This window comes from Macrobrachium rosenbergii, chromosome 51, assembly GCF_040412425.1.
Source record: "Macrobrachium rosenbergii isolate ZJJX-2024 chromosome 51, ASM4041242v1, whole genome shotgun sequence".
In the NCBI taxonomy this organism is placed as follows: domain Eukaryota; kingdom Metazoa; phylum Arthropoda; class Malacostraca; order Decapoda; family Palaemonidae; genus Macrobrachium; species Macrobrachium rosenbergii.
The window spans coordinates 1,386,928-1,406,493 of NC_089791.1; the positions used below are offsets into that span (position 1 = coordinate 1,386,928).

Consider the following 19,566-nt stretch of genomic DNA (forward strand, 5'->3'; position numbering starts at 1 on the left):
TGAGTTGTACCTGTCAGTCCCGATAGTGGGCAGGTCTCTGTCACCTACACTAGCGATGGTAGCGCCACCGTGAAATTTGAAATTTTGGACTGCCGTGTTAGGAAGCCTGTAGCTAAGTAATTGCTTGGTAAGTCACTTATACAAAATTTAAATATAACAGATATATAATTAAGTACTGTAATGAACCTACAAGGCTGTGATGAAGATTTTAAAAAAATTATTCTAATTTCATCAGACAACATACCTGAAGTCTACTGAATGTTTCAGGGTACTTTTGTGCAGCTTCAAACTGTGACATTCCATCAGGGATCTTATCCAATAACTGTGTACGTTCAGCAATTTTTGGGTCAATTGATTCGAGAAAGGCATTTTCAACTGAAAGGAAAGCTTCTCTAAAAACTTCTTTAACATCTTCTTCAGTAGTTTTGCCAGTAAGCTGTTCAAAACTAAGCTCAGCTGGCATTCTCTGTAAGGTAATGAAAATTTATCCTTAAGTTTCATTTTCAATACGGTTAACCAACTACTGCACAGAACATTTCTGTGAAGTTCTTGATTAATCAGATGTTATTTCTAACAAAATAAAATTATACACCTCATTAAATGGTAAGACCTTGTTATCAGAGAACAGCTAAAGCTCAACCCTTGCAAAATGACCAGTACCCAAATTTAACTCAAAATATAACTTAATCTAATAGTACATCTATACTGGAAATGCCCTGAGTTTTCCAAAATATTAGTGTAATCACAACACTCCATATATTAAGTACTGTATAAGATACTGTACAGTACATAAATGCAATACTTAGTACATCTCAACTTGCCAGACTTCTGTAATTATCAGTTACATTTCCCTGATGATGTTTTGCTAGGCTACTATTTTGGATGTGATACATTTTTCAGATAAACTCTAAAACTGAATGTTAAGTTTAGGCTAAGAACTACATGCAATTGCAGTTATTTGTAAGATACAAGTACCTAAATGCAGTACAGTATATTTGAATGCAGGCTATACAATATTACCATTGCTACTTAATAGATTTTTGTTATTTTTCTGAAGGCCAGACCTTAAAGCATCTGACAAGTTGAGGTGCTACTGTATTTGACTAACAAAAGATATATAAATGTAGTAAACACATTTATTTGATAAAAAACCTAATGAAAATATCACTGATTAGTAAATTATATACAGCACCTATATCATAGTACAATTGCAACAACCCTTTTCATATTTTCTGGTACAACTCGGGAACATAAATGGTGGGATACAGTTGCATCTGCACTTTTTGGTACACACCCAAAAGAGCCTTCTTTGCTTAAGCCACATAGTTCTGTTACTCATTCCATAGGGAAAAACACCCTATTTGGCTGATGTGTCTGACAGTAAATATTCAAATAAGAAACTCAATATGCCTCAATCATTTCCCTGACAGGCTAGTTTAGCTTTCCAGTCCCACAGAATCAAAATTCTTTTACTTGATGTTGCCACTCAAGGAGAGCTGGATATCAACTGTATTTTTCCTTTGTTTTCTTACTAAATTGTCTGTAATACAGCATATTGTAAGTTAGCCACTTCTAGCTGTGCTTGCTGGAGGATTGGTAATACAGTACTGTGTTACTCTATTGGTTAAAGATTATTGCCCAATTTTCTTAACTCCCATAACATCATAAGTACTGTAGGCAGTCCCCGGGCTACGACAGTCTCGGGTTACGGAGTTCTAACTTTACAGAGCTTGGCTCACGGCACAGTTAACCTGATTTTACAGCATAACCCAGTTTTATGGTGCTTATGGCACCGTAAGCCCCATTTATTCCCATTATTATTATGATGTTCTGGTTTACAGCATTTTCCAGATTACGGCGCACTGCTGGGAACAGAACCCCAGCCATAAACTGGGGACTGCCTGTATATGAATATCTGTTGGAAAACTGTTCCCCAGTAATTACCTGTTCCCTAGCTTGTAGTTTGACTTTTGCAATGGCCTGGGTGCTTATGATGCATTTTCCCAATTTCCGGGCATGTATAGAAATCATTAGGTTCTCGTCATTTAGTTCATTTGATTAGTCTTGACTTTAATGCTGCTTCTGACATCATTAACCCTTAAGGGACAGGCTAAATATATATCAAGCACACCCCCAGACCGGGCAAATTTTAAGGTTGCCCTATTTAAGAAAAAAAAACATGTCACTGGAAAGAGGAAGATATGCAAATGCACAGGGTGTAAGAAAAAAATTCTAAAAATTTTTCCCTACCTCCCAAGGGAAGCTGAAAGTGACTATTTACAACCCTGTGTGGGGCCTCTTTTACAAGACACTCATAAAAATATGTTAATTTTACTAAGTTATGCGTGTTTTTTCTAATAAATTATTTTATTTTCTAAAATTATAATTACAGCTCACACAATATCATAACAGATAAGAGCTAAATTCAATAACAAATTCTGAGCACATTTGTTGTAAAATATTTGCGAGATTTACTGAGATGGGGAGATGCAGTAACTTTTTGTGAAGTATACATGTTTTTCTAATATTTCTTTGCACTTTTCTTTGCAAAATTACAATTATAGTTGACATGCTACCTGGGTATATTTATGAACAAATTTACTGTACATAAAAAGACGTCCTGGAACTGCAAAGAGGCAGTACATCCACCTCTGAAATCTCAAGGCACACAGTACTGATAAGTTGCCACACGTCATTTATGGACCATTGAAGTGCTATGAACCTCTTTCCCACTAAATTCATTCAAACAGTATGGCACGTAATATTAATACTCATATGAGAATTTCCGTCCATCACCCAAAACCTGTTATTGACACTTATATGAGGATTCCTGTCCATTAAGGGTTAATCATGTGGCCATTGTTTGCAAATTTAAAGCAGAAGGGAGTTGGGGGGAGGGGATTTCAAAGTTTTGCAAAGGGCAGTAGTTAAGGGGCATAGGAATGTAATACTTGTTAGTGTTCTTGGTCCAATACGTACTATTTATATAATACAGGCATGGCATGTGGTTTAAAACTGAAACAGGCTTCTGCTTATGCAAATGATGCTACCTTATTTATATTGGTCACAACTCCTGTGGTTGCTGAGTCTCTTAAAAGATATTTAACTAACTTTTCTGCATTCAAATTTTGAGGATAAAGTTGCACACTAAAAAATACTCAAACCTTGATTATTAGTATGTCTATCACATAGGGTCATCTTAAACCAGATCTTTTCATTTACAGTGTTTTTGTAACTAATTGCAAACTCATTTAGAGTTTTAATTGTTATCCTTGACTGCAAATTATCTTGACTAAAACATTGTCTTTGTTGCAATTGCAGTAAAATTAGCACACTGAAAAAGTTTTTCAAGATTTAAAGACATATATATTGTGAAGAAATATTTTCATTCTTTTCCCTGCATCATCTTGAATACATTTCCCATTTGATTTTCAGCCGCTGACTCGCATCTTAAAATTGGTGAATAAAAACGTAAATTGTTTTGCTAAATTCATCATAATACATTATACAATCTCTGTGAACTTGATCACTAAAATGTAGTATAATAGACAACTCAGGAAACATAGCAAAGCAGGAAACCGTGCATACAAAACAATCATAACAGAAAGTAAAACAGTTAATCAGGATTACTGGGCCCTTGTCAATTCTAAACTTTTTTGAAACCTTCTTGGTGGATGAAGCCTGGAATCTTCTGCTACAGAGCCAACTAGGTGATTTTGTTCTAAATTATTACTTTGATTTTGAAAAGAATTTAACTGACTAGATACATTTCTGAAATTACAAATACATACACATTTACAAATTTCTTCACTTATATTATTTTCAACACTGCCCAAGTTCCCATCAAAGGTATTATCTAATGTAAAAAGGGTGCCTTTGATACATCTTCTGGTGGTTCTGTCAAAGCATTTATATACAACTTTACCATTTTTTAAAAACTATTCTACGATCCCTTTCCCAGTGTGGTGAGCCATAGAGCTATAATTATCCCCCAATTTACATGCAGGAATATGTTCAATTTGAGTTTATCACACGAACAGCCACTTTCACCAGTATAGCAGGAATCACAATCCAAGCAACCAACGGCAAAAACACCAATATCTCCGAACACTTTTACAGGTTGTTATTTATGATTTTTCTCCCAACAGTGTTAGGGTACTGGAATGCAATACAGGCAGTCCCCGGTTTACGACAGGTCCGGCTTACAACGTTCCGAGGTTACGACGCTTTTCAGATATATTCATCAGAAATTATTTCCCTGTTTACAACACGTTCCAGGGTTACGACGCGTCGTACACCGATCCGACGGAAGAAATATGGCTCCAAAACAGCAGAATAATAAAAATTTGGAGGGTTTTTTGATGAAAAACTCAATAAAAATGCAGTTTACATCGTTTTCAATACACCCAGAGCATTAAAAGTCAGGTTCTCTTAGGATTTTTGACGATTTTCGACGATTTTTCGGTTTACAACGATTTTCGGCTTACGACACGGCGTAAGAACGGAACCCCCGTCGTAAACCGGGGACTGCCTCTATTATATCCATGTTTTTCTGTATTCCATTTTTGCAAAAATCTTTAAGCCCCTTGCTGAAAGGGAGTGAAAGTTCATTTCTGAAATAACAGCTATTCAGGACTTTCCCTTGGGTGATAACACATCCTCCTAGGTCTAGAGAGACAATCTTCTGTAACTTATTTGGGGTAACACAATCTGTGAAAAACTGAAGCTACAAAGTTTAACTCTTTACCTAAAAAACTTGGATCACAAACACGATATGCTTGAAAAAATAAACAGGTAAGTGAATTACTTTCAGGTAAGTATGTTACTTTTCACCTTGTCAATAAGCTGAGAGTAAAAATGAATGTAAGAATAAGAATGTGTATTCTTTCTGTAAACAGAAAAGTTAAAGGACTTATTAATTTTGTCTCTATATATTACAAGATTCAGAAAAAGTAATTTATGATCTACTTCTTTTTAAACAGTGAACTTAATGGGAGGAACATAACTATTCAAGAGCAACAAAAATTTTTGTTGAAACATTCATCAGATTTGTACACAATAAAAATATCATCCACATATTGTACCTATGCAAACAGCCTAAGATCATCAGGTAATTTTTCCACATATAAACAAAAATATCATTCACATATTGTACCTATGCAAACAGTCTAAGATCATCAGGTAATTTTTCCACATATAATCTCGTAAAAAACTCCATACATAAATTAGCTAATATTACAGCTTTTTTTTAGAAATCTTTGTGAGAACTCATGCTGGAATCAATCTTTTAACCCTGAAAACATCAAAATTATTTCAGATCTTGCTATTGATCTAAACTGTAAAACTGTGTAAACACAGTTTTGGTCTTAATTTTTTGACAGACATGGGCAATTTTGACTTTATAAAAGGCATTGGTAATATTAACCCTTAAACGCCGAGCCTCTATTTACAAAAACGTCTCCCGTATGCCAGCGGCGTTCGGTGAGTTAGTGCCGAAGCAGAGAAAAGTTTTTTTCAAAAAATCACAGCACACTTAGTTTTTAAGATTAAGAGTTCATTTTTGGCTCCTTTTTTTTGTCATTGCCTGAAGTTTAGTATGCAACCATCAGAAATGAAAAAAAATATCATTATCATATATAAATATTGGAATACTCGTATATGACAGCGAAAAAAAAAACCTCTTATATAATTGTATACAAATCGCCCTGTAAGCACAACGGTTAAAGCTAATGAGTTAATTTTTTTAGTTGTATTGTACACTAAATTGCGATGATTTTGGTATATAACAAATTGTAAAACGATCAAGGCAACACAGAGAAAATATTATCACAAAATGATGCATAAATTCGTAACGAGCGGACGTAAAAAAATGTTTTTTTCAAAAATTCACCATAAATCGAAATATTGTGCTAGAGACTTCCCGATTCTTGAAAAATGAAGCTAATTGATTGAATATTACTAGACTGTAAGTGTTTTAGCTTACAATTGCAGGTTTCGACCATTTCGGTCGAGTTAAAGTTGACCGAAAGTCAATTTTTTTCTATTTATCGTGATTTATATGAAAATATTTCAAAACTGATAAAAGTTACAACCATGAGTTATTTTCTGTTGTATTATACATGAAATTGCGCACATTTTCATATATAAAACTTTATGTAACGACTAATATAAAACGGTGCAAATATTACGGCAATGAGACAAAAGAATTTCTGAGATGTTCGGCGAGTTACTGCAGAGACGTAAGGAAAATGTTTTTAAAAAATTCACCATAAATCGAAATATTGTGCTAGAGACTTCCAATTTATTGCAAAATGAAGGTAAACGATTGAATATTACTAGAATGTAAGAGTTTTAGCTTACAATTGCGTTTTTTTACCATTTCGGTCGAGTTAAAGTTGACTGAAGGTTGAAATTTTGGCAGTTATCATGATTTATGTGAAAATATTTCAAAACTGATAAAAGCTACAACCATAAGCTATCTTCTGTTGTATTCTACATGAAATTGCGCACATTTTCATATATAAAAGTTTATGTAACGACTAATGTAAAATGATGCAAACATTACAACAACATGACGAAAGAATTTCTGAGATGTTCGGCTGAGTTACCGTGCGCAGACGTAAGGAAAAAGTTTTTTTTTCAGAAATTCACCATAAATTGAAATATTGTGCTAGAGGCTTCCAGTTTGTTGCAAAATGAAGGTACATGATTGAATATTACTAGAATGTAAGCGTTTTAGCTTATAATTGCGTTTTTTTACCATTTCGGCCGAGTTAAAGTTGACTGAAGGTTGAAATTTTGGCAGTTATTGTGATTTATATGAAAATATTTCAAAACTGATAAAAGCTACAACCATGAGTTATTTTCTGTTGCATTCTACATGAAATTGCGCACATTTCCATATATAAAACTTTATGTAACAACTAATATAAAACTGTGCAAACATTACGACAACGTGATGAAGAAAGAATTTCTGGCGCGGACGTATGGAAAAGTTTTTTCAAAAATTCACCATAAATCGAAATATTGTGCTAGAGACTTCCAATTGGTTGCAAAATGAAGGTAAATGATTGAATATTACTAGAATGTAAGAGTTTTAGCTTACAATTGCATTTTTTACCATTTCGGTCGAGTCAAAGTTGACCGAAGGTTGAAATTTTGCAGTTATCGTGATTTATATGAAAATATTTCAAAACTGATAAAAGCTACAATCATGAGTTATTTCCTGTTGTATTGTACATGAAATTGCACATTTTCATATATAAAACTTTATGTAACGGCTAATATAGAACAGTGCAAAAATTATGACAAAATGACGAAAGAGTTTCTGAAATTTTTGGCGAGTTACAGCGCAGCAGGCGTAAGAAAAAGTTTTTCAAAAATTCACCATAAATCGAAATATTGTGCTAGAGACTTCCAATTTGTTGCAAAATGAAGGTACATGATTGAATATTACTAGAATGTAAGAGTTTTAGCTTACAATTGCGTTTTTCGACCATTTCGGTCGAGTCAAAGTTGACCGAAGGTTGAAGTTTTTTGTAGTCGACGTACGGTACATCCACTTGGCACCCAACAGACAATTTTAGTCGACGTATGACACGTCAGGCGTTTAAGGGTTAATCACTTTAATTCCAAGTTTTTAGAATGTAATATTGATTTTGTTAAAAGGGATTTTGACAAAGGAAAAATCTATTTCTGGGGGAAGACCTGTGTCACCCAGTGAAATGATCCAATAGCACTCATTTCTACGTATAAATATTGCTAAATATACCAGAGAAAAAGCTATCCATAATGCCAGGGTTACGACCCCTGGATCGAACACCATTAGATGGTGTCGGTATACACAAGGGGTGAGTGGTTGCCACTACCACAGATCTTCGTCCTACAGATTTCTCCATTCTCAAAACCCCGAAAAGGGAGGAGCGTTCCAAAAGCCTTACCCTCCGCACCCAGCCAACCACCACCCCGGCCGCCATATTCATCCCAGTTAGCACCTCCCAAGCTTGGTATGCCACCGGGAGGGAAAAGGAAGTACAGGGATGGGTCACTGGGTGACACAGGTCTTCCCTCAGAAATAGATTTTTTCTTTGTCAAAATCCCTTTTCTGGGCTCGACCTGTGTCACCCAGTGAAATAGTGACAGAGAATCAGCCATACAAAAGCTTGGTGGAGCCCTCTAAGAATTACATAAATGGAGCTAAATAAAACTATGAGAAAATTACTGTGTTTTAATAACCCAAAACATTCATATTAAAAACATAATTAACATCATAAGGCACACAGTCTAAATCATAAAATAACCAACACCAAGATACTTAAGGCTAACAAAAGATTTAAAACAGGATATCCATGAAACGGCCAGGAGTCAGGCTGTGAAGCAGGCCTGACCTAAAGGTTACAAGGCAGGGCCAGTAAACGAGGCAGGTAGGCGAGAGAAATACAAACAATAGGATAAACTAAGGTTACATAAACTAGTCTAGGGCTGGGGGAACAATACTTCCTGCAGCTACCGTGGAATATTTAAGAGCCTCTAGAGACTTAAGATAGTGGCGTTTGAACACTATTGGTGATTTCCAGCCCGTATACTTTTTAAGGTCATCAAAATTCATGTTATTATGAAAATAATTAGCTGAGGTGGCCACCGCTCGAATATCATGTACCCGAGGTACTGAATCCGGGTTAGCCTGTTTAATGAAATATAGTATTTGTTGCCTGATGGCCTTTAAGGAAATGGTTCCTCCATTTTCTCTAACAAAAGAGGGCCTGAAATTCTATTAGAAGTTCTATTTAAATAAACTTTTAAAGTATTAACTGGACATAAAGACAGATCCTGAGAAAGGGGAATAATCTTCCAAGGAGACCATCTATTTTGTGGATCCTCATTCTTTGCTAGAAACTTGAGATCCGGAGACAACAGAACTTCTCCTGACGGGAGGAAATCAACATGGTTCGGTTCTCTAGAGAGAGCAGACAGTTCAGATATTCTAGCCCCTGAGGCTACACTTACTAGAAATAACGTTTTCCTTAACACACTCGAGTATGTACATAATTCGTTATCAGTGTCTGATGCTAATTTAAGTGCGTCATTTAAGAACCAGGAAACCGTGTGAGGACAGGTTGCTGGTCTAAGACGAGCGCATGCTTTAGGAATTGACGAAAAATATGAGTCTGTACGGTTAATATTAAAGCCATGTAAAAATATTTTTCTTAAAGCAGATTTTGCTGTAGTATTAGTACTAGTGGCCAGTCCTTTCTCAAATAATGATCTGAAGAAAGAGATTGCTAGGTTCGTGGTCATTTCCTGAGCTTCAGATTCCCTCAGAAATAATGCTAACTTTTTAACTGCTGAGTCATATTGTCTGAGAGTAGATTCCCTCTTGTCTGATTCTATGAACAGTGTATTAATAGGATCAATGTTAGCGTCTTTCTGAGCTGCAAACTTCATGAAGTCCATAAAGCTAGGGCATTCAGAATTCTTGAGGAAGCTGACACAGTCCGAGTTTGCACTACTTGTGTCAATCTTGGACTGGGGATCTGTTATGCCGGAGTTTCAACTCTAGAAGAAGAGGAAACCAATTGCTCTTGGCCAGTTGGGTGCCACAAGTGCTACTTGACCTTTGAATGATCTGAGTTTGTGTAAAACTTTCATTAATAGGTTTATTGGTGGAAACAGATAGATCCTTTGCCACCTGTTCCAATCGATTGACATCGCATCCGTGGAATGAGCTAGAGGGTCTAGATTGGGAGCAACGTAACACGGAAGCTTGTGGTTTTAATAAGACCAAAGACCATTCAGACTCCAGCGGAGTTGTCCTGGATAGTGAATCTGCAATGACATTCCGAACACCTGCCAGGTGGGTAGCTGACAGGTGCCAAAGATGTTTCCTTGCCAGAGAGAAAATTGCAACCATTACCTGATTGATATGGCTCAACTTGGAGCCCCCTCTGTTTATGCAATGTATAACTACTGCACTGTCCAGTACCAGTCTGAAGTGAATCTGTCTGGTTGGACGTAGTTTCTTTAGTGTTAGAAATACTGCCATTGATTCTAGAATGTTGATATGGAACTGGCGGAATACAGTCAACTATGTTCCTTGAACTTTCTTGTGTTGGGAGTATCCTCCCCATCCGCTTAGGGAAGCATCCGTATGGATCACTAATGATGGAGGGGGAAATTGGAGAGGCACTGACCTTGACAAACTCTTGACTGTTGACCATGGTCGAAGCCTCTTCCTCAACACCTGCGGAATTAGAGACATCTTGTCCCTGTTTCTGCTGTTGGCTCATCTCTGCCATACTCTGTTTATATCCTTCAGTTTGGCTTTTAGCAGCAAATCTGTTACTGATGCGAACTGAAGAGAACCCAGGACTCTTTCCCGGGTACGATGAGAGGCTCTTTTGTTTTTGAGGAACTGCCTGGTAGCTTTGGCTATTTCCCTCCTTTTGGCTGGCGGAAGTGACAGTTTGTGTGTTTAGGTCCCATTGGATTTCCTAACCACTGAAATTGAGCCTCCGGAACTAGACGGGATTTCTTCCTGTTTATTTGGAATCCTAAGGATTCAGGAAGTTGATCACTATGAATGTTGCTTTTCGACATTCCTTGGCGTTGGATGCCCAAATTATCCAATCGTCCAGGTATGCAGCTAACATAATCCCTTTGGCCCGTAGCTGTTGGACTACTGTCTCTGCCAGTTTGGTAAAAATTCTGGGCGCTATGTTGAGCCCTAATGGCATGACTCTGAACGAGTATGCTTGTTTCCCTAGTCTGAACCCTAAGTAAGGAGAGAAGTTTCTCGCAATCGGGACGTGATAATATGCGTCTGAAAGATCTATAGAGGTGGCGACGGCCCCATGGGGAAGTAGGGTCTGCACCTGCAAGATTGTAAGCATGCGAAACTTGTCGCATTGAATGTATAAGTTGAGACAAGACAAGTCTAGAATTACTCTTTGCTGGAATGAGTCTTTCTTTGGGACACTGAACAGACGGCCTTGAAATTTCAAGTGTCTCACTTTATTGCCTTCTTTTGAAGAAGGTCTTTTACAAAGTCCAGTAAGTCTTTGGATGGAGGTTGATGGAACCTGACTGGTGGAGGAGGCCCTCTGCTCCAGCTCCATCCCAGGCCTTTGAAACTATGCTGTGGGCCCACGGACTGAAGGTCCAATGGTCCCGGAAGAGATATAACCTCCCGCCTACCTGAGGAGACTCATTGATTGGAAGGGGCCTTACTTCCCCTGCCTCTTCGGCCTCCTCTTCCATGGGAGAGAGGTCTAGATGCAGCCCTACCTCTGTAGGTGGCTCTGGCTCTTACTCCCCCTCGCATGCCTGTTGTAGCCTCGAAACGCCCCTTGGCTTTCAAACGAAGCGTTGAAGGCTGGGGACGCTACGAAGGCTGGCGGAGCAGGGGCTTGCTGAGCCGACTGCATCAGTACAAACTGCTGCTGAGGCTGAGCTTTGGAAGTAGAAGGCTGTCCGATCTGAGAGACTGGTACAGCTTGAAGCACAGTTTGGGCCTGGGGTTTCCTATATCTCCTGAACCTCTTCCTTTCCCTGGGTTGAGGTCCGGAGGTCTCGGTGGACTTCCTTTTAAAAGGGAGACCCCAGCGGGAGTGAAGACTTTGATTTGCTCTTGTTGCCTCCGCCAGAACATTATTGACCTCATCCTCAGGGAAGATGTTAGGTCCCCAGACAGAACTCTTCATGAGTCTGTTGGGCTCATGTCTGATAGTAGCGTCTGCGAAGACATGACTTCCTGCAGTTTTGTCTCGCCACCACAAAGTCATAAAGGTCCGATTGGAATGACGCTAATAATGATTTCGTCAGGACCTGGAACAGAGGTTTGTCAGGATAAGTTAACGCTGTTACCTCTGCGATGGTGATGGAATGCAGGGAGCGACTCAACCTGCACTTAGCCTCAAACTCCGCCTTGGAATCTTGGGAAGCTGTTCACTGAACAAGGTGGAGGCACACTCGGAGTCGAGTTTACCCACTGTGAACGTAGCCGGAGCTACCGACCAATATTCCGAATCCGCGGGGAAAAGAAGGGAGGTGGGATCTGTCTCCTGGAGTTGAGGCAGCGGTTTGCCATCTATTCCCGCCTGAATAGTTAATTCTGCGATCTTAGTCGTGCAGGGGTAGGGATGGAGTCACCTACAGAGAACATCGTAAAACTCCCTTTAAAGGGAGTAAGTTTTGTATTTTCGCACTCCCAGTCAGTGAGAGCGCATCAGGTCGGATTGGGCTTGGTCCCTGGGAAAGATAACCATTTCCTTCGGGACCTTGTCAGATCTAATCCAGGCTTCCTCTGTTAGCCTGGCATAGCCTGGGTAGGGAGGTACCAGGTCGGGTGGAAAGAACTCCAGTTCTTCCAGACGCCGAGTGCCCAAACCCTCGATGGTCAGGGTATCATTATGCAGGGGGGCGTGCAGAGCCAGCCGCCACGGGTTCCCCTTATCAAAGGGGGGCAGTCTGGAGGCATCCGGAACAACATGGGACTGCTGTACTGCTCCAGATTGGATAAATCTGGAGAGCAAGCTTTCCTGGGCCTCCATCCTTTGTGTCAATGACAGCACTGACTGACCAGAGGTCTCCAAGCTTGAAGCAAGCTGAGAAGAAAGGTCCCGCATCCTAGCTTCAACCCTGAGTCTAACTTCTGCATCAGAAGTTGGCTGAAAGGCCTCAGGGTCAAAGTTAGGCTGTGGAGGTTTTTTAGACACCCTGGATCTCGACCCTTTGGACGGGGAGTAGCCTTACTTGAGGACGCCACTGATTTAAGAGCCAGCGACGACCCTGAGGGAGCTGTCGGATTAGACCTTTGAGGTCTAGATGACTTTCGTAAGTCCTTCTTTTTTAAGGATTTCACCTTGGGGATAACACACCTAGATCTGTCCCCAAGGATAGCTGGTTTGGTAAACCCCTGAAAAGAAGAAGAAGAAGAAGGAGAACTAAAAATGGAACTACCAAGACCCTCTCCCCCTGCCGACAGGACATAAAGATTGCCAGACAGCAACGTTCCTCCCAAATCCGCCACCCAGATCTTCAGGGTCGTCTCTTGCCAGCAAAGAGTCACGGATGATTTGGTCAGACTGTAAGAAAGAGCAGGACTTACTGAGAATATTCTCCAATTTCCCGTATATGTCTATATAAGTCATTAAAGTCAAAAAGAGACTAAAGGTTAGCGGTCTCTTAAAACTTACCGACTCATCCACCACTAACTCATACAGAGCGTAGCAGACTTCACAGCCGTCCGGGTGCCAAACGACGAGGTCCCCAACGTGGACTGAGCAGCTGGAGTGCAATCTGCACACCTCGTGTCCACAGGGTTGTTGGAGAATCGCCGTGCACCCTGGTTCCTGACAACGTACCATCTGTAAGTGGAATGGCGGTACATGAGTAACGTCAAGGCAAGGCCCGCCGGAGTTAGGTTCGGCGGTAATAGGCTACCTTAACACAGATTTATGGGTGATGAAACATGCGTGTCATCAGGCAAAACCCGCCGGAATTGAATCCGGCAGTACAAACTAATAAACATAGGTTATGCTACAGAATGGCTAACTATTAATTATGTTAAAAACAAGTACTCTAAGATACTGCGTCGCTATGGTACTCCGCCGTGATTTGCCACTGAAATCTCGTTATGTCACATATTATGGAAACGGCTTAATGTGGCGGAAAGGAGTGTTCGCATATGGCCCATCTCTCAATCACCCAGGGCGGAAACCACATAGTGGAAAACGCAAAATAAACCGAAAACCATACCCACCGGAGTGGTAACATGGACGATAACAACGAAAGATCCGACTAACCTGGCGGAGACTAAACATAGCGTAACTCATGATTGCATCCCTGGGACAGTGTTCGATGCTCCAGCTATAACTGTGGAAAGCGAGCAAACGAAACACCGCCCGATAAGGGAAAGGTAGCAGAGTGGTGGAAGCCCGGCAAATGGCGACCAGTCGGGTGGGTAGCACCCTCTGGAAGCTGAATAAACCTTCCCACGGGGTGCCGAACGCAAGCGATCAGTTTCCTTCTGCTAGGAAGACGCCCAGGTCACTCACCAAAAACTAACTGATCAGGTAAAGAAGGACTAGGCTATATACACGAAATAACCTGTGCAACCTTCGATCCCAGCCTACCTTCCAAAACCAAAACTTTTGGCTTGGTCAGGAAGGCCAGAATGAGCGCTACACCCTCCAAAACCGACAGCCTGGTCAGGTGGTAGACTATGAATAGAGGAGACCCTTCACTATTCTAACCTCACCCTCCAAAACCTAATGGCCTGGTCAGGTGGGCTAAGGGTGAAGAGCAACTCTCTCACTAGCCTAACCTCACCCTACAAAACCTAATGGCCTGGTCAGGTGGGCTAAGGGGGAAGAGCAACTCCCTCACTAGTCTAACCTCACCTTCCAAAACCTAACGGCCTGGTCAGGTGGGCCAAGAGAGAACGAGGAACTCCCACACAAACCTAACATCTCCCTCCAAAACCTCAAAACGGCCTGGTCAGGTGAGCTAGGTAGTCTGAGCATCGTGTAAAGGCGCCTATCCTGTCTAGCCTAACCCTTCAAAACCGAAATACGGTTCGGTCGAGTAGGCTAGGCTAGAATATACCTAACTTCAATAATACTAACATAAAAAAGTTAATCATTCGATGTGAGAAGTTTAAAAATATATATACTTATAAATACATAAATGACTCAGCGTCAGAGAGGTCCAAACAACATCAGTTATACGGGAAGCGGGGATACCCAAAATGGCCACCCCTGACGCCCAATCGTACACAAAAACTAATCCAAGAATAGACATGTCATCCATCCTTGTACACATCAGTTATGATCATGAAAATAATAATACCACCATCAAGAAGGCACCACCTCGCTGGTGGAGGAAGGAAACCAGAGAAAAGGGAGAAAACTATGATCAGAAAAAAGGGGAGGAGGGGTACCTCCATCCCTAGCCTAGATCAGTCATGATACGGGCTCCCTAACCTCCTACCAGCGCAATGGTAAATTCTCCAAATAAGGCTCCAAACGGAATGGAGCCTGGATAAAAACTAGCAGAAACATTCTGCTAATAAAATGCAAAGACTGAGGGCCAAGCATGGCAGAGGCAGACACAGCCCACGCCCGGCGCGTGGAACTATTTACCTTGGTAAATAATATACAAACAGTCAAAAATCATGCCTCTGTAATAAAAAACCAAAAGGAAATGGTATTCAACTTAGATGGTGGAAATTCCTGATGGGATGACATGATGAAAATTCAGAAAAAACCAAAAAACAACACCAAGGAAAAACACGGTGTATCTAGGAAGGCGTGCTAAATTGGAATGAAGATGGCGGCCGGGGTGGTGGTTGGCTAGGTACGGGGGATGAGGTTTTGGAACACTCCTCCTTTTTCGGGTTTTGAGATTGGAGAAATCTATAGGACGAAGAGCTGTGGTAGTGGCAACCACTCACCCCTTGTGTATACCGACACCATCTAGTGGTGTTCGATCCAGGGGTCGTAACCCTGGTATTATGGTTAGCTTTTTCTCTGGTATATTTAGCAATATTTATACCTAGAAATCAGTGCTAATGGACTATTTCACTGGGTGCGGACAGTACACAAATCACCGCTAGCCGCATTCCATGAAAGCCTCACCCCACCAGAATGATGTTTACTATGGGGGGGACACGACACATGACAGAGGTGGGTCACGGGGTGACCGGAGTCCCCTCTCCAGAAATAGATTTTCCTTTGTCAAAATCCCTTTTCTGGATCGGGTCCCGTGTCAGCCGGTGAAAAATTAACAGAGAAATAAATATCATTCTTAAACTGCAAGAGATAACAAAATGTAATGGGGAACAGAAGACCAAAGGTCCACCAAAAATTTTTAATTGCTAGCAATAATAACAATAATGTACAAATGAAACTGATGGGAGCTTAAAATTAACATGACAATATAAAAATATACTTAAACAAAATAACTATACAAAATTGAAAACATTATAACATAAATGTGTCAATTAGACAAATATACAGATAACACGGTCAGGTGAGAAAGTCAAGGCACGCCTGACTGAAATGACTGTAAGGGGATAACTGAGGCAGTGGAGGAAGAATTGACTAGGAATCAGAAAGGGAACCAGAGGAGGGACAACGTTCCCTGCCGCGACTGCTGAGAATTTAAGAGCTTCTAAGGATTTCAAATAGTAACATTTGAAAACCAAGGGTGACTTCAACCAGTGTATTTGGTAAGATCCGTGAAATTCATGTAATGGAAGTAGTTAATGGAGGTGGCCACAGCTCTAATATCATGAACTCTTGGGACTGAGTCAGGATTAGCCTGCTTGATAAAGTAAAGGATTTATTGTCTAATAGCACACATAGAAAAGTAATCATTCAAATACACACAAAAGAAAATCTTATGTGAAACTGGGCATCATATTATCAAGAAAAAAAATATCCATCCCAATGAGTACACAAAATTGCATATAATTACTCGAATCATTTATCATCATCCGAGTGAGAAAAATAAGAATTCCCTTTCTAAATTATTTACCGAACAAATATTTATCACAGAGAGAGTAATAATGGTAATTACGCTTACAAAAAAAAAATTAATTCACTAGAGAGAGAGTTTCCTTAATTTTCAATTTGATAAAGAGAGGTTAAATAATCTTTATTATAAATTTAAAAATTCTTCACTTCTTTACACATTTAAAGAAAGAGAACAGTAAATTGCTCTATGTGTTTTGCTTCTCCGTTGTGCACCATTACAGTTTATGTTCACTTCTGTTTGACGTTTTATTGCAGGATTTTATTTCTTTATATAAGTTTTGCTTGACATCGTAAAATCTAAGTTCGTTTTGTAGATTTTCGTTTCACTGTAACTTAAGTAACTGCACTGATATTTCTGTTAATGTCTGCTTGTTTTGTCTCGCCTTTTGGATCCTATATCACTGCCACCAAATTTATGTTGTGCACAAGTTTATTTTCATAACTTGTGTGACATATTATTGTTCCCTTCTTACCTGCATCTTTCTTCTAAATCGGTGAAGTATTCGTCCACAGCGTCTCTTCTGTAGTCAGCAGCTTACGAGTTTGTTATTTCGAAGGGAATTACATCAAATGTAATTATATCTCTCAGAAGGAGTAATGGAGACGAAATGGGTAGGTTCTTACTTTAATGATGAAAGTTAAGTACATACACAAGTACAATTACGGTTACAGTTTATTATCTTGAAACCACTCTTGCTAGTCAAAGTTCAGTTTATGTCTGGTTATGTAGCCCGCGGTCAGAGTCTGGTTGGGAACACGGAAGCAAGGGGAGTAACTGCGTCTTCTTGTATTGGTGACTAGTGACGTGAATGATCTTTCTCTGGCTTCGTTCTGCTTCTGGAACCCCTGGTTCTTCTTGCTATCTTCCATCTCCTCCCTTGAAGTTTCTCATTAGAAGATTTTATCTGTAAGGCCTCCCCTCGAACAGCCTAATTGGGAAGGACAGTTGTGGGTGCTGTTACAATCTCTCCTTAGAGGATTTGATTGGAAATGACCTCAAGAGGGGGTGTTACTAGCACCTCCCTAGAATGTCTAATTGGAGAAATGGTGAACTACTTCACTTTGTCCAGCCCCTTTTCATGGAAATTCATGTGAACACCTCCTATTGAAGGCAGGATTATAGATATGGCTGGAATGTTAACTTCTGACAAGGTGCTAAGTAATCCTTGGTCAGCTGAATCGCGAGGGCACAGGTTCCAGATTTTATGATCGGTTTTATGGCCATGGGCGCCATACACTCTCTTACTGTTTTGAGTTCGTATGAGACGGTTTCCTGCTTTTTAGCTTACTTGACATTTCTAGCCTCGCAATGCATTACAACCAAGGCTTAATTGGTGTTCTCTCTGTCTCTCTCTCTTTATTCTTTCTCCCTCTGTCTCTCTCTATTCTTTCTCTCTCTTATGCTTCCCTATTTAATTTTTCTTTATATCACTACATATATATATATATATATATATATATATATATATATATATATATATATATATATATATATATATATATATATATATATACATATATGTGTGTATATATATATTATATATATGTATATATATACATACATATGTATATAATATATATATATATATATATATATATATATATATATATATATATATATATATATATATATATATATATATATATATATATATATATATATATATATATATATATATATATATATATATATATATATATATATATATATATATATATATATATATATATATAATTATATACAGTAAACTGCCTGTATTTGCGGTCTCATGATTAATATGGACTCATGTATTCACGGAGAAACCTTCACTAAATACTGTATTTTCATCTCATTTTCATGACTAAATGCTCTTTTTGTGATAAAATTATTAAAATACTCAGGTAATGCTCAAGTTACAATAATTCACCTTATAACAATTCAATTTGCAATGGGGTAAACAATTAATACCAATACGACAATACTATTTATATAATATTTTCAAATTTCGCTCAGGCGCAGGCAGCAGCGTAATCACGCAGTGTGACAAACCAAATTACAATAGACAACTTTTCCTCCATCTCTTTATCCCATCTTCTAGTTAAAAAAGTAAAAGAGAATGATAAAAGTATTGTTAGTAACATTATACTCTTGAGTAAATGCGTACAGCCATAAACAACTGACCAAGAAACTGTTGTTTTGCTTATAACCGAATCGGATAACAACAGCCGTTTACCTGGTATTTCAACCATCATACAGTAATAAACAATTACCGTATGTTATAGCACAAATGATGTTAAGTACAATAGGACTTATATATTCTTACATCATACCCTTATTCGGTATGGATAAAAGATCATCAAGGAAATATACTGCCTAATCTAAGCTGCAAGTTGTAGCTGAAGCTAAGAAAAGGGATTTTGACAAAGGAAAAATCTATTTCTGAGGAAGGTCCCGTGTCACCCGGTGAAATTCCATTATAGCACGAATTTCTAGGTATAATATGCTAGATATACCAGACAAAAAAAGAGCTTTCAGGAAAGCTGGGGTTACTACCCCCAGATCGAGCGTCTTCTCCAGGGAAGACGTCGGTATAACGAAGGGTGAGTGAAAGATCACTACCACGGAGTCTTACTCGAAAGATCTCTCCCTATTAAAACCCCCAGAACAGAGCGGTGAGCCGTTACAGCCCCTACGCCCAACACCCGCCAGCTCGGCGACACCAGCGCCACCTACCTCATTCCATGCTAGCACTAACCCCAGACTTGGCATGTGCAAGAAAGGGGGAGCAATAGGTGAGTCAGGGAGGGTCACCGGGTGACACGGGACCTTCCTCAGAAATAGATTTTTCCTTTGTCAAAATCCCTTTTCTGAGTCCAGTCCCGTGTCAGCCGGTGAAATAGTGACAGAGAATCATGCCAAGGCTGCAAACTACGAGGAAACAAGGTAATCTGAAGAAAAACATAAATTACGAAAGCAGTTTTAATCAGGAATCTCTTACATGTATCAAGAACACTAAACCTAAGGCACATCAAAGACTTAATATTATGAAAA

General features: G+C 39.3%; 1 protein-coding gene across 6 annotated transcripts in view; it reads right to left on the minus strand.

The window, feature by feature from the left end:
* The window catches only part of LOC136833119 (TGF-beta-activated kinase 1 and MAP3K7-binding protein 1-like), a 532,423-nt gene that overhangs the window by 322,113 nt on the left and 190,744 nt on the right, over nt 1-19,566 (minus strand). For all 6 annotated transcript variants that reach the window (XM_067094762.1, XM_067094763.1, XM_067094764.1 and 3 more), the window contains one exon: nt 245-466. In XM_067094762.1, coding sequence (XP_066950863.1) covers nt 245-466 — 222 coding nt within the window. The remainder of the gene's footprint in view (nt 1-244; nt 467-19,566) is intronic.